The 15,309-nt window shown below is 45.5% G+C and overlaps 2 protein-coding genes across 2 annotated transcripts; both read left to right on the top strand.

Annotated features, from left to right (window-relative positions):
- Nucleotides 1-749: 749 nt before the first annotated feature.
- Nucleotides 750-4,567, top strand: tbpl2 (TATA box binding protein like 2). Its single transcript, XM_055231046.1, has 8 exons — nucleotides 750-877; nucleotides 1,268-1,397; nucleotides 1,725-1,977; nucleotides 2,776-2,863; nucleotides 3,100-3,191; nucleotides 3,311-3,478; nucleotides 3,596-3,690; nucleotides 4,406-4,567. Exons 1-8 carry the CDS (start codon nucleotides 830-832, stop codon nucleotides 4,480-4,482), a joined length of 951 nt encoding a protein of 316 aa, XP_055087021.1. The 5' UTR covers nucleotides 750-829; the 3' UTR covers nucleotides 4,483-4,567.
- A 205-nt stretch (nucleotides 4,568-4,772) lies between these two features.
- Nucleotides 4,773-12,114, top strand: atg14 (autophagy related 14). The gene is made up of 11 exons (XM_033988798.2): nucleotides 4,773-5,350; nucleotides 6,248-6,310; nucleotides 6,399-6,441; nucleotides 7,650-7,731; nucleotides 8,523-8,760; nucleotides 9,113-9,330; nucleotides 9,545-9,662; nucleotides 9,918-10,008; nucleotides 10,426-10,511; nucleotides 10,689-10,860; nucleotides 10,998-12,114. Exons 1-11 carry the CDS (start codon nucleotides 5,013-5,015, stop codon nucleotides 11,118-11,120), a joined length of 1,572 nt encoding a protein of 523 aa, XP_033844689.1. The 5' UTR covers nucleotides 4,773-5,012; the 3' UTR covers nucleotides 11,121-12,114.
- The last annotated feature ends 3,195 nt before the right edge of the window (nucleotides 12,115-15,309 follow it).

Raw genomic sequence — 15,309 nt, 5'->3', positions numbered from 1 at the left:
ACATTTAAGTTGCAGCGGGGTAAGAAGAAGCTTTGGTTCATTGTGCGGCCGCAGAATGAAGAATGTCGCCGCCAAATAACCGTTATTCATTGTAAATTCCATATTTTTATCCTTTAAAAAGGCTCTAGATTTGATTTCCTTAAAACAGAATTATGTAATGTCGAATAATTTGGACATTACATAATATATTGAGCCCGGCACAAACACGGTCTCAGACTCCACAGGACTCCTGTTTTTAGTTCAGAAATGCAATTAGAAATGTGTCTCATTTTAAAAACAGCTCTTTGGCTTTGGGCGGGAGCTTTAAATAGGCCTGTTGACGCTGGGTTTTTGAAACAATGTTGCTGTTGAAACCCCCCCGTTATATTTGTTCCTCTCAAACCGACAGAAAACAGCATCGATCTGACGAACTTTAATCGCATTTTCTCCACAAATGGACAGTTGTGAGTAGATCATGGCCTCACACATGGTTCCTGTTAAAGTAAACCAATAAAATAAAATATTATGAACAAGACCTGAGGAACGCGTTTGTGTCATGTGACACAAACAGAATCGCATACATTAGCTTTTCTGACTATTTACAGAAAAATATTATATATTCACGTTTTGGAGAAACATCCCAGAGCAAAGAGACGTACAAGTCACATGATTTCAATTTAAAGGCAAAGATGTTTTTCATTTGTTTTTCAGTTTTTTTTTTCTGTAAATAGTCAAAAAATCTAATGCTCGGGTCCCTGTGCCTGCTCCACTCCAGGTGAGACTGATGAGCTCCTCGTTAGGGGATTGGACTCACCTGGTCTGGAGCCTGGGCCTGTAAAATGGTCTAAACATGGACGAGACGGCGTTGGAGAGGTATTTTGATGACTCGATCGCAAATGTGAGTGGAATTGGAAATCTGACAAAGAGCTGAGATTTTGATTTTATTTGAAACATGTGATCAGTGTTCACTTTGGTTCACTTTGGTTTACTTTTGCGCAAACGTGTTAGAAATAAACCTCAGACTAGGATGTGGGGAAGAGGCTGGAAAAATCTCCAAATCCACAAGTTTTTTTCCTGAACATTTTTATCAAGACAGACTCCATTCTCCAACCACAACATCTGGGAGGGCATCTGACACTCCACAACATCTGGGAGGGCATCTGACACTCCACAACATCTGGGAGGGCATCTGACACTCCACAACATCTGGGAGGGCACCTGACACACCACAACATCTGAAGGAGGATGAAGAGAGTATCTGACAGGTATGTTTTGTTGTTTTTTTCAGGATTCTGGGCTCGGTTTGGGGGAGGGGTTTGACCTGCAGAGCACTGCCCACCATGTGGAGGGGGTGGAGCCAAACACAGAAGCGACAGATGACCTCGACCTGAGCTTCCTCCCAGATGAGCTCAGCCAAGGTTTGTCCTGGTTTTGTCCTGGTTTAATCCCTGGTTTAGTTCCTGGTTCAGAGACAGGACCTGGTTCAGACCTGGTTTAGACCCGGTTTAGACCCAGTTCAGGCCCACTTCAGACCCAGTTCAGTGCTGGTTCAAACCTGGTTCACTCCTGGTTTGGTTCTCGTTCAGATCTGGTTCAGTCGTAGTTCAGACCTGCTTCAGACCCAGTTCAGGCCTGGTTCAAACCTGGTTCATTCCTGGTTTGGTTCTGGTTCAGAACTGGTTCAGATCTGGTTCGGGCCTGGTTCAGACCTGGTTTAGCCCCAGTTCAGACCCTGTTTCTCTCAGTCTCTGCAGCAGGTCCCTCTCAGTCTTCAGTCCTCAATACATCTGTGGACAATGGAGTGGTTTCGGACTTCATTTCCCAGGATGCTTCAGAGGTGTTACCCACATCGACCATGGAGCAGAGCCCGGGGACAGGGCTGCCTGGTTTTGGTTCTTCCTTCTGCCCCATGACCCCCATGACCCCCATGACTCCCATGACTCCCATGACTCCGATGACCCCAGTGACGGAAAGGTCGGGCATCATCCCTCAGCTGCAGTAAGAACGACCCTACCAGACCTGCATCGCTCACACTAGTCCACACGCGACACAGTTTGCGGACTAGCATCTCATCTATCCTCATTTAAACTGCTTTGTGCCCTCTGCTGACAAGGCTGCTTGTGTGAATGAAAAACTAGGACTGAGATAGTTTTACTTGTTACATTTTAAAAATAATTAAATCAGCCCTATTGTTCTTGTGCCTCTATAGTTCTAATCTGTGACACCCATGGATCATTGTTAGAATTTACACATTTTAAAGTATGATATTCATCTAAAGCAAATTCATGTTTGCGCTCCCTATGGATAGCTGCACATCACATTAGTGAGCAGCCCTTTTTTTTTTTTTCATTTGTACCAAAATGACTACACAACGCTTCCGAATCCTACGAGTATCACCGATTAAAAAATAAAACTGGAGAAGGAAGTGTGTACATCACTGTGGGCGTGTACATCACTGTGGGCGTGTACATCACTGTGGGCGTGTACATCACTGTGGGCGTGTACATCACTGTGGGCGTGTACATCACTGTGGGCGTGTACTGGGGGAGGTGAAAACAGGGGTAGATTGACAAAATGGCGTCTTGAAAATAAGAGATTAAAGATTACTCAAACATTAATCACTCCAAATACAACTTCAGAGCCTCAGTGAGAAGAAACGACTAGAACATGGTTAAGGATCTGAACAGAACAGTTTGAAGAACAGGTCTGATTTAAACATTTAAATCTACAGTTTTTACAGTGAGTCTGAGCGTGCTTTAAAAGGCCTTGAGAAGTGAATTTAACAATATTTTTTAGAAACATTGTTTCCACGGTGAACCTGGGCTGCCCTTTGGATCTCAAATTCATCGCTCTGCAGGCGCGGAACGCAGAATACAACCCTAAGGTACGGGACTGGATTGGGGACTGGTCCTGTTTAGGAGTTGAGAGTGACTAACTGAAAAACTGTTGGCTAATGCTTGTGATTGTAATGTTATTCATCTGTTGTACTTCAGATAAGTAATTTCTTGGTCAGTTTGTATTGAAACAAAGCTCAGATTAAAGTCTAACTTGAGTAACAGAGGTTGTGTCGGTGGGGTTGGGGTTTGGTGGTCTATATAATGGTGGTTTGGTCTTTTCCAGAGGTTTGCTGCAGTGATCATGAGAATCAGGGAGCCCAGGACCACAGCTCTGATCTTCAGCTCCGGGAAGATGGTCTGCACTGGAGCCAAAAGGTAACATCTCTCACCTAACCCACCCACCAAATCCCAACTGGTCCCAGGCTCGGTCCCAGGCTCAGTCCCAGGCTCGGTCCCGGCTCGGTCCCGGCTCAGTCCCTGTTGTTGTCTGTCAGTGAGGAACAGTCTCGTCTGGCTGCTCGTAAATACGCTCGTGTGGTGCAGAAGCTCGGGTTTCCGGCTCGGTTCCTTGACTTTAAGATCCAGAATATGGTGGCCTCCTGTGACGTCTGCTTCCCCATCCGTCTGGAGGGCCTGGTCCTCACACACCAGCAGTTCAGCAGGTACAACTACTACTACTCCTCCAAATACTACTACTGCTACTGCAATTACTACTACTATCGTAGCTGCAGTAGTAGTAGTAGGACTTGGAGGGTTTGATGTTGATGTTTGTGTGACAGCTATGAGCCAGAGCTGTTCCCAGGTCTGATCTACAGAATGGTGAAGCCGCGCATCGTCCTGCTCATCTTTGTCTCAGGGAAAGTCGTCCTCACTGGTATCTGCTCTTTAATGTCACTATGTCACTGCATATAAAGTATTACAGTACTACAGAGGGGGTAGAAATATGCACACTACGAGTATTTTTACTGCATTACAGTTTTACACAAGTAGTACAAAATACAAGTTCAAAGTATACTTTATTGTCAATTCACTATGCAACAGACATTACACGGAGGACTGAAATTGTGTTCCACTGGACTCCAAATGTGCAATTTAACTAAACTCACACACATACACACTCATGACATAAAGTGTACACATGCATCAACAGTAAATAGACATGAACAACAGCAAGCATATACAAGAAGGAAACTTGAGGAAGATGATGTTCCATATAAAAGGTGCAAAAGCTATTGGGGTAGAATGAGATGTGCAATATGTAAAGTGCAAAAAATGAAAGTAGTGCTCCACGACTACTACTACTACAAATGAATGAAGTAAGAATAATGTATTTGGTGAAAACTACTATGAAATAAGCCACAAAATGCGGTATTTTCAAACAGACACAAAAATTATCCAAACTAGATCATATCTGAAGGATCCAGAAACACAGATGTTCAAATAATTTCATATTGTTACATAAAGCTCCAGTCACTTAAGACTCACTTACAGTGGGAAGAGGAAGCACAACTTTTACTTGAGTAGGAGTACTGTTACACTGTACGATATATTACTCGAGTAGCATTAAAGTTTGGCATCTGTTGTTCCAGGAGCGAAGGAGCGAGAGGAGATCTACGAGGCTTTTGAGAATATCTACCCCATCCTTCGTGGTTTCAGGAAACAGTGACTCCTGACCTCTGTAAATATGGACTGTATTTAAGAGTTTTATTTTGAAAAGGAGAAAAGACTGGAAAATCTATAAAGAATATGTTAAAACAAAAATTCCAAATAATGGTGCTAAATGTTTTATAAAATATCATTCTGAGTAGTGTTATAAGTCGTTACGCTTTGGTCTTATGCCAAAAGAAATAATTTGGAATAAATGTAATCAAAATATGAAAGTGTTTTTAAACTAGAAGACCCGCCCACAGCGTGACGTCGGATCGTAAACAAGTGTCACGTTTGGGGTAAACCGGAAGAGGCGGGCTCACGCGCTCATCAAAACAAACCCGAGCCTGAGACCTCTGCTGAGGGTTAGCTTGGTTTTACTTGGTTTAAGGCCTTTAAACTGTACATTCTGACACATCACCTCCGTAACCAACCGCAGGCTCGGAGTGTCACCGGGATGCGGCGGTAGGACGCGGGAGATCCGAGGTTTATTGGGTGTTTTCCGCGGGTATGTCTCTGTGAGTCAGCGTTAGCCGTTAGCTTAGCTCCATGGCGCTGCCCCCGGAGCGCGCTGCCCCCGCGGTCGCAGACAGGCCTCCTCTGCCCGTGGATAGACCGGCAGTGTCCGCGGACAGACCCTCCGTGCCTCTGGACCGGCCGCCTCTCCCGGGACCTTTCACCGGGGACAGAACTCCTCTCACCGGGGACAGGCCACCTCTGGCCGGGCCGCTGCGATGCCTGCTCGCGGAGTCCGTGGATGACGCGGAGGGTCTGTGCGTGGCTGTGGAGCGGTGTCCTCTCTGCGGGACGTCCCGGAGGAGACTGACCTGCGCCCGCTGCGTCCAGACTGGGGACTTTGTGCACCTGAACGGCCGCGGGACAGAGAGGTGAGACCGGGGGAGGACAGAGGGGTGAGACCAGGAGGAAAGAGGAGGGGGAGGACAGAGGGGTGAGACCAGTGGGAAAGAGGAGGGGGAGGACAGAGGGGTGAGAGCAGTGGGAAAGAGGAGGGGGAGGACAGAGGGGTGAGACCAGTGGGAAAGAGGAGGGGGAGGACAGAGGGGTGAGAGCAGTGGGAAAGAGGAGGGGGAGGACAGAGGGGTGAGAGCAGTGGGAAAGAGGAGGGGGAGGACAGAGGGGTGAGACCAGTGGGAAAGAGGAGGGGGAGGACAGAGGGGTGAGAGCAGTGGGAAAGAGGAGGGGGAGGACAGAGGGGTGAGACCAGTGGGAAAGAGGAGGGGGAGGACAGAGGGGTGAGACCAGGGTGGAGCGGAGGAGAAGTGACCAGTGGGAAAGAAGAGAGGGGGGACAGGGGTGAGACCACTGGGAAAAGGGCAATGGAGAAGGGGGAGGAGGGACAGAGAGGTCAGACTAGGTGGTAGGGGGAGGACAGGCCTGGGGAGGAGAGGTAATAGGATGGTTTGTTCAGTTGAATGTTGTTTTTGTGCATAGGGGGTTGAGGCTTCTGTAGGTGAAAGGTGAAGAGGGTATGGTAATTTTTATTAATTTTAATCTGATACACACACACACTTTCTGTCATCAGTGAATCCAGAGTCAGTCTGTTCTCAAAAGCCCAAAATAACTGTCCCTCTGATCCCGTCCACATTCAGGACAGAGGAGAGTCCAAATATGTACCCAGAGCACCGCTAGTAAATAAAGGCTGTCCAAATAAGGAAAAAAAAAAAGTGAACACATTTTATGTTTCTATCATTGTCAAGGTTCGGTTCATGCAAGACATGAGTCTGGAAGAATTAAATCTGCTCATTTTAATTATTTTTTCTCAGATACTCAGAGAAAGTGGAGCGTCTGAAGAAGCTGAGGGAGGAGAAGGAAGTGCTTCTGCGGAGGCAAGTTTCTGATGGGTCTACTGTTTATGAATTCAGAACTGGTTTTATGTGCTTTATGGAGTTTAACATAAAAAATGTTTTGTCCCAGAGTGATGGAGGCCATGGACAAGAAGATCCATGCAGACGAGAGGGTGAGGAGTCTTCTGCTGTGGTCAAACATCTACAGCTCTACAGGGAAACGCAGGGAGGGCCTTAGACATAACAGTTAATAATTCAGATTGAATATAATATTTAGTGAGTGGGCAAAAGTCCTCAAAGTCCTCAAAAATGGCATGTGACCGAATCCCATAAGTATTGCACAAAAGTCACTTTATTTTAAATCAGCCCTATTGTTCTTGTGTCTCTGTAGTTCTAATCTCACACTCGTGGATTGTTATAATTTGTACATTTTAGATTACAATATTCATGTAAAACAACAAGGTCTCTGACTTCCATATTGGAAAACTGCGGTGCCCAGTGGAACCTGATGACGCCGTAAACATCACAACAAAATGCCACATACTGTCTGCACCCCCTATGGATAGCTGCACATCACACCAGCAAGCAGACCTTTTTTTTTTCATGTGTACCAAAATGACTATAAAACGCTGCAGAGTCCTACGGGTATCTCCGATTAAGAAAATAAAACTGGACAAAGTGTATGTCACAGTGGGCATGTACATCACAGTGGGTGTGTACCGGTGGAGGCGAAAACGGTAGATTGGAAAAATGGTGTCTTGAAAATAAGTGATTACACAATCAATACACAAACATGCACGAATTGCTCAGTCTGCTCTGAAGAGCGCCCCACAGTGGTTTTCATACGTTAGTGGCTCTGCGGAGTGCCCTCCAGTGCCTCTAGATTTGGTTCTGTTTACTTTACTTTTGGGTCTGTCTTCTTCACATACACCGTGCATCATCCATTCCAAACACCATGAGCCACGAACATGACGAACAGTTCAAACAGCAGCTCTGACTGCATTCACACCACACTCGCCCCTCTCCAGAGTGTGGGTGGAGCAGCTCCAGAGCTCGAGCAGAGCCACTCCAAGACCTCCTGTTTGAAGAGCTTTTGGACTGGCTGTTTACTGCAGTCCAGAATACAACTGTTGGGTTCACGAGTACTGCTCTAGGAGCAAATGTTCCCTTATGTCGGCCTGACTAGTCGCAGTGTGAAAACAACTTAAATACAATTTGCAATGAGTAAATGATGAAGTGACGATAACATGATTACAGCTCTGAAAACTCCAGTTTGCAGAATAGGCCTGATTTAATTTTGAATGTTTTTCTCAGAGGAGAGGGCGGTGTTGGGGTCATACTCCAGCTCTAATCTCTATTTCTGTAAATGTATGTTTCTCAGAAGTGGAAGGTGATGTCGTCTAAAGGGAGGATCCAGCAGCTGAAGGAGGCTGTGGCTTTGGGCAACGAACAACTCAAGAACGGTATTTTAACTATATACTACTATTACAACTCCTGCTGCTGCTACTACTACTACAGCACCAAGCACTGTAGTAGTAGTAGCAGATTCTGAAGCACCAAACTCTTGTTTATGTCAGGTAAAATAAGTGAGAGATTTAGTTCTGAGTGATAGTTTTGGAGAGGAGACATTGTCTGTATTTGAGAGTCACGTGAGACAAATGTGGTCGGACCAGTTCTGGTTAGGACGGAGGTTTTTCACGCTATGTTGAAACTTGGCATCCCAAAGAATGTGGATGTTATCAGCTGCAAACTGTATTCACTGCTCTGTCTGAGGCATGTTAGACTTTAATCTTAGCTTTGTTTTAACCCCATTTGATAAAGAACTGATTTACCTGAAGTACAATCAGTGAGCTGATTTCTGCTGTTATTTGTCCCTCTTAAATAACATTAATCACAAGCTAGCTAGCATTAGCCACTGTCACCTTTTTGTTGAAACAGGACCATGATCACAGGCTCCTGAACATGTTGGGCCCCTAAATCCATATTGTATCGTTTTCAGATGACTTTAAGACTATTTTGAAAGTCTTTGCTAAAGTGTGCACTATGTCAACATGGTAACTGCTGAACATTCCACCATAGAGACACATGTAGAACACCCCCAGCATGATGTCACTGTGAAGTCTCTATTGTATGATTACAGACACTTCTGGATTCAAACAATGTGGAAGGGACTGGTTGCTAGTACTATTACTACTATTACTACTACTCCAGCTGCTGTTTGACCCTTAACCCCTCCCTTCCTGCTATTCCTCAGATGTGGATCTCCTGTCCCGTTCTCAGGAGGAGGTGCAGCGTCTCCAGAGAAGAGCCGGGCGCCATCAGGAAAAACGGGACAAAATCGAGCGGCATAACAAACGCCTGAGTGACCTAAAGGACAAACGCTCCAAAGATCTGACCTCACGCCTGGAGCAATTGAGCCAAGCCCGAAGAACCCATGTCCAAGAGCTCACTAGCCACATCTTCAGCCTGCAAGAGGACAAGCTCTCAAGCAGGTAATGCAGGAACCAGAGCAGGTAGTGCAGGAATTGAGCAGGTAACGCAGTAAGGATCTCGACTTGTTTGTGTAATTCCTCATTCATCCAGATGTGGTCAATAGTTAAGATTTCAAAAGTAGTCACTGGTTTAGTCTCTGGAGGGGTCTAACCCTGGTCTAACCCTGGTCTAACCCTGGTCTAACCCTGGTCTAACCCTGGTCTAACCCTGGTCTAACCCTGGTCTAACCCTGGTCTAACCCTGGTCTAACCCTGGTCTAACCCTGGTCTAACCCTGGTCTAACCCTGGTCTAACCCTGGTCTAGCCCCGGTCTAACCTTGGGCTAACCCTATTCTAAACCTGGTCTTGTAGGGAGGAGGACTCTGTGGGCACAGTGAGTGAGCTGGCAGAAGCTCGTAGGACAACGTATCTCTCTGGACGTTGGATTTGGGACGATCAAAATGGAGACACGTCCATCAGCATAACCTGTCCCTCTGTGCACCTGCCTAGCAACGGGGACTGCTCCGCCTATTACAGCCCAGGGACCGCCCCCCAGGCAACAGGCCCCACCCCTGCCGCCCCAGAACCAGGTGAGCTTCAGGACTAACCTACTGCAGTCAGGCGAGCCCATAGACTGTCTATATCTCTGGACATAGCTAACCTGCTAGACGCTGCGTTCCAAACAGAAAGTCATCATGGGTGCACTTCGGCTCCATTTCACTTACTATGTAAAAAGTATGGCCCCTCTCTTTGTAACTGCTGCTGTCAGGCTCATTCTGACCATAAAATCCTATTTTGTTTCAGAGTTGGAGCCGTTGAACCCGGTTCACACCATCAGCGCAGCGCTCTGCTACACCACCCAACTCACCTCCATCCTCTCCCACATCCTGGACATCAACCTACCCAAGAAGCTGTGCCACAGGTGGGACTGCATTCTTCTGTGTGTCAGATGCCCTCCCATGCTCATGTATGCCCAGTATGTCAAATGTCCTTCCATCCTCCAGTATCCCTGTAGTGTTAGACTGAGATGGAGGCAGGTCAAATGTCTCTAGTTAGTCTGCAAATGTTATGGGTGTGTCAGATGCTCTCCCAGATGATGTTGTGTGGTTGGAGAGTGGACCTTGTGCCTGTGTCTTCTTGGATGTTCCTCTTATGATGGCTGTCTGTTTTGTCGCAGTGAGTTCTGTGGAGAGAACCTGAGCAGATACAGATTCACCAGAGCTCTGAACAAACTCAACACCAACGTCCTGCACCTGTGCTTCTCCCAGGTACAAAACAAGTGCCCCTCTGCCTCTCTCTGTACACAAAACAAGCGCTCCTCTGCCTCTCCCTTTGCACGAGACAAGCACCCCTCTGCCTCTCCCTGTACACAAAACAAGTGTTCCTCTGCCTCTCCTCTCTTCTTGTGCACAAAACAAGCACCCTTGTCTCTCCCTGTACACACAGCAAATGCCCTTCTGCCTCTTCTGTCTCTCCCTGTACACAAAACAAGCACCCCTCTGCCTCCCATCTGCCTATCCTCTGCCGCTCCTCTGCCTCTCCCTGTACAAAAAAACAAAACAAGTGCTCCTCTGTGCTCTGGGCTGAGGAGATGTTCATGTCTTTCATACAATTTGCCTCTGCTGTGTGTTGGTTCTGTTTTTGATTTGGTTTAATGACTCCTGGTATGTGTGTTTGTGTTACAGTTGGTGGACAGTGAGAAACTCCACCCTCACCATACTCTGAGGAACCTCATGTTCCTTGTGTCTCCTGCCAACCAGCACCTGGGCAGGTGAGCCGCACCTGACGCCTGTCTATATAACATATGTGTATATAACACCTTTAAACATGAGGGATGTGCACAGCGCTCCTCTGTCTCTCAAATATCACTGTGAGGGAGTCTCACCTCAGCTCTGATTCTGGTCTGGACCTGGTTCTGACCCAAGCTTTGGTCTGGTCTCGGTTGCAGGACGGGTCCGTTCGAGGTCTATGGGGGTCTGGAGGAGTCCATGGAGTTCCTGGAGCCGGAGGGTGGCCCTCTAGAGGAGAGCGGAGAAGATGCAGTCACAGACGAAGAGACAGACCTGGGCACAGACTGGGAGACTGTGCCCTCACCCAGATTCTGTGATATACCCTCTCAGGTACTATAGTACTACTACTGCAAGAACTACTGTGCTATGCAGTATTATTTGCAGACCTGTCCCAGAGTGCTCTGTGTGCATCTTATAGTGTAGTATAATGTGACATATTTAGCCCTGATGCCTGTTCTTGTCCCCAGCCCATGGACCTGTCCCAGAGTGCTCTGCAGGTCTCTCAGCCCTCAGCTCACACTGGAGGAATGATCTCGTCTGCTGCAGCTTCTGTCACCTCCTGGTTCAGAGCATACACAGGACAGCGCTAGACTGGGACTAAGACTGGATCAAAATCCGGACTGGACCAGGGACTAAAACACAACTTCATCACCAGCTCAGACTGTATATATCAAAAGGAACCTGTAAAGTCCTGGTCTAGACCATAGACCAGACTTGAATCCTGGATGGTCTCGATCCTGGACTTGGTCTTTGGGTTTGGTGTAAATAAGCTCATCTCCTGACCCTAGAGGACATGAATGGTACTGCGTCAGAATTTTAGTGCGAAATGTAAAATATTGTCTTTTTTAAAAGTGTCAGAACATGTTTAAGTCTGAATGTTTCTGAAACTAAAGATGTGTTTACATCAGACCCAACTTGCGTCACAAATGAGTTTGCCTGAAAGAAGTCCCAGCCGAGGGTCAGAGCATCCGTAGTATCTCGGTCAGCGTGTCTGTGACAGATTAAACTAATTTCTCTAAAACAAATTAACATCATTAGATTTAAGAATTAAAATGTTGCCTTGTCTTTTCTAGTTTGACCATTTTGGTGAAAGTTATAATGTAAATGCCTGGACACAAGCGACAGATGTGACCCATGTAGAGGTATGTTACCTAGCAACCATAACATAAACAATGACACAATAGTTGTGATTAGACTTAAAATACAAATAAAAGACATTGCCTTTATTTAGAGACATGAAGCTTTAAACTTCATCTTTCTGTTTGAGTATTCTGGAGTATTCTCTGTAGTGTTCTGTTGGTGACAGAGAGGCACAGTTTTGCAACTTACAAATACTTGTGTATTTTTATACTTTTCTTCACAAACTCAAACTGAACTGAAGTATAATGATAAATATGAACACAGGTTTGATACACCAGAGTGGTTTAGGCAAACATCTGAACATGTGGTCAGCAGTTTGACGCTCGCTGGAGAACACTGTTTGAGATTGTTTTTTTATGAAAATTTGACAAATTGAGCTTTGATAATCACAAAAACACCAATGTAGATTCTGATAGAAAAAAGTTTTAAATAAAAAAGTGAGTTAAAAATAAAATTGTCATGTCTTTGTTCCCCGACAATTCCTTTCTCCCCAGACTTCTCCTACTCCCCAGACAACACCTTTGTCTCCAGATTCCTTCACCCTCTCTCCAGACTCCTTCCTCCTCCCACTCCCTAGACTCCTCCCTTCCACTCGACGACTCCTCCCATTCCCCCAGACACCACCTCCCTTTCTCCAGATTCCCTTTGCCCTTTATTGGATATGAGATCAATAGACCCCTGTTGGAGCAGTTGGGTTTTTAAAGATTCCGATTATGAGAGGCACACTGTAAGAACCATTCAAACGCAGACGGTCGTCAACAGTTTTCTTGTTTATGAAGTGGATGTGATGGGTTCATGCCATAGACTGTATATACAGTTTGTATGGAAAGTATTCAGGCCCCCTTAAATTTTTCACTCTTTGTTATATTGCAGCCATTTGCTAAAATGAAAATTTTTTTTTTCCTCATTAATGTACACACAGCACCCCATATTGACAGAGAAACGCACAATTGTTGAAATTTTTGCAGAATTATTAAAAGAGGAAAAACTGAAATATCACACGACCATAACTATTCAGACCCAGTATTTGGAAATGATGCAAGTTTTTCACTCCTGGATCCTCTCCAGTTCTGTCAGGTTCGATGGTGAATGTTGGTGGACAGCCGTTTTCAGGTCTCTCCAGAGATGCTCAATTGGGTTCAAGTCAGGGCTCTGGCTGGGCCATTCAAGAACAGTCAGAGTTGTCCTGAAGCCACTCCTTCATTATTTTAGCTTTGTGCTTAGGGTCATTGTCTTGTTGGGGAGGTGAACCTTCGGCCCAGTCTGAGGTCCTGAGCACTCTGGAGAAGGTTTTCGTCCAGGATATCCCTGTACTTGGCCACATTCATCTTTCCTTCAATTGTAACCAGTCATCCTGTCCCTGCAGCTGAAAAACACCTCCACAGCATGATGCTGCCACCACCATGCATCACTGTTGGGACTGTATTGGACAGATGATGAGCAGTGCCTGGTTTTCTCCACACGTACCGCTTAGAATTACAGCCAAAAAGTTCTACCTTGTTCTCATCAGACCATCTTGAAGTCAGGTGTTTTTTAGCAAACTCCATGCGGGCTTTCATGTGTCTTGCACTGAGGAGAGGCTTCTGTTGGGCCACTCTGCCATAAAGCCCCGACTGGTGGAGGGCTGCAGTGATGGTTGACTTTCTAGAATTTTCTCACATCTTCTGTATCTCTGGAGCTCAGCCACAGTGATCTTTGAGTTCTTCTTTACCTCTCTCACCAAGGCTCTTTTCCCCCGATGGCTCAGTTTGGCCACACGGCCAGGTTTAGGAAGGGTTCTGGTCACCTGAACCGTCTTCCATTTAAGGATTATGGAGGCCACTGGGCTCTTAGGAAACTTAAGTGAGCAGAATTGTTTTTGTAACCTTGGCCAAATCTGTGCCTTGCCACAATTCTGTCTCTGAGCTCTTGAGGAAGTTCCTTTGATCTCATGATTCTCATTTGCTCTGACCTGCACTGTGAGCTGTACGGTCTTATATAGACAGGTGTGTGGCCTTTCTAATCCAATCGGTTTAATCAAACACAGCTGGACTCCAGTGAAGGTGTAGAACCATCTGAAGGATGATCAGAAGAAATGGACAGCACCCGCGTTGAATATATGAGGGTCACAGCAAAGGGTCTGAATACTTATGGCCGTGTGATATTCAAGTTTTTCTTTCTGCAAAAATTTTAACAATTTCATGTTTCTCTGTCAATATGAGGTGCTGGGTGTACATTAATGAGGACAAAAATGAACTTAAATGATTTTACCAAATGGCTGCAATATAACAAAGACTGAAAAATTTAAGGGGGTCTGAATACTTTCCGTACCCACTGTATTTCTCTGGTTATATATTGTACACAGTCCACGGTTCTTCGTCTGACTCAAGTTTCTCCAGAAAATCTTTTTGGTGATGTACTTTGATGTATAATGAATCTGTAGTACAGTCCCTGACAAAAGTCTTATCGCTTATCCATTTTGTAGAAACAAAAGCTTATAACCTGACTTTAAATTAATCGATTGGTCTTAGAAATGTCTCATATGAAAGTTAAAACCCTCCCAAATTATGCTCAATATACTAAAATAAATTTGCTTCACTGAAGAAAGATTGATCATTTAACAAACACAGAAAGGTCAGATTTTGGCAAGACAAAAGTTTTGTTGCCTACAGAAAATTGAACAAATAATTTACTTGAAATACAAAATTATGTTGCATAACGTCAGTGAATTAAGTAGTGGTGCTGTGAGATCCATTTTTAATATCTTGTATGACTTCCATGAGCTTGAAGGACTGCATCCATGCGGTTCGACAATGATTCATGCAATTTGTTGATGAAGTCATCAGGAATAGCAAAGAAAGCAGTCTTACTTCTCCCAGAGTTCATTAAGATTCTTTGGTTTTGCCTTCCATGCTTCCTCTTTCATTCTACCCCAGACATGCTCAATGATGTTCATGTCTGGTGACTGGGCTGGCCAGTCCTGGAGCACCTTGATCTTCGCCTTGAGGAACTTTGATGTAGAGATAGAAGTATGCGATGGAGCACCATCTGCTGCAAAATTTGACCCCTTTTATGGTTGAGAATGTAAGAGGTAGCTGATACTTCTCGATATTTTAGGCTATTGATATTGCCTTCCACCCTGCAAATGTCTCGCACACCCCCATACTGGATGTAACCCCAGACCATGATTTTTCTGCCACCAAAGTTAAGTTTTCTGGGTGAATCTTGGATCCATGCGGGCTCCAGTAGATCTACAATATTTGCGGCGGCTGTGATGTAATTCAACCGAGGATTCATCTGTGAAATCCACCTTCTGCCACTTTTCCAGTGTCCATCCTTTTAGCAGACTGTGGGCCTTGGCAAATGCCACACGTTTTTTTAATTGCCTTTTGTTTAGTGCTGGTTTCTGTGCATTGATTCAACCATGGAGGCCATTTCAAGACAGAATTCTACAAACTGTTCTGGTTGACACAGGGACTTGAGGTGACGAGGTCTGGTGGAGCTCTGCTGCAGTGGAAAAGGGGCTGGCCTTGGATTTTCAAATCAAAAAATGGTCCTCCCGAGCAGTTGCCTTGCGGGGTCTGCCGGACCTGGGCTTGTCCAAAACATCTCCAGTCTTTTCAGATCTTTTTCTTATTCTTTGTATTTGACGCTGGGACA

This window comes from Periophthalmus magnuspinnatus, chromosome 22, assembly GCF_009829125.3.
Source record: "Periophthalmus magnuspinnatus isolate fPerMag1 chromosome 22, fPerMag1.2.pri, whole genome shotgun sequence".
NCBI classification, from domain to species: domain Eukaryota; kingdom Metazoa; phylum Chordata; class Actinopteri; order Gobiiformes; family Gobiidae; genus Periophthalmus; species Periophthalmus magnuspinnatus.
The sequence above is the reverse complement of the archived record's forward strand: the minus strand, read 5'-3'. Positions and strand labels throughout refer to the sequence as shown.

Bases quoted from the DNA above. Each gene is read 5' to 3' on its own strand.
- tbpl2 (XM_055231046.1), top strand. From the start codon at position 830: ATGGACGAGACGGCGTTGGAGAGGTATTTTGATGACTCGATCGCAAAT. The intron at 3,479-3,595 runs GTACAACTACTA...TTTGTGTGACAG, and splicing joins ACACACCAGCAGTTCAGCAG to CTATGAGCCAGAGCTGTTCC. The intron at 3,691-4,405 runs GTATCTGCTCTT...CTGTTGTTCCAG, and splicing joins AGGGAAAGTCGTCCTCACTG to GAGCGAAGGAGCGAGAGGAG.
- atg14 (XM_033988798.2), top strand. From the start codon at position 5,013: ATGGCGCTGCCCCCGGAGCGCGCTGCCCCCGCGGTCGCAGACAGGCCT. The intron at 5,351-6,247 runs GTGAGACCGGGG...ATTTTTTCTCAG, and splicing joins AACGGCCGCGGGACAGAGAG to ATACTCAGAGAAAGTGGAGC. The intron at 10,009-10,425 runs GTACAAAACAAG...TTTGTGTTACAG, and splicing joins TGCACCTGTGCTTCTCCCAG to TTGGTGGACAGTGAGAAACT.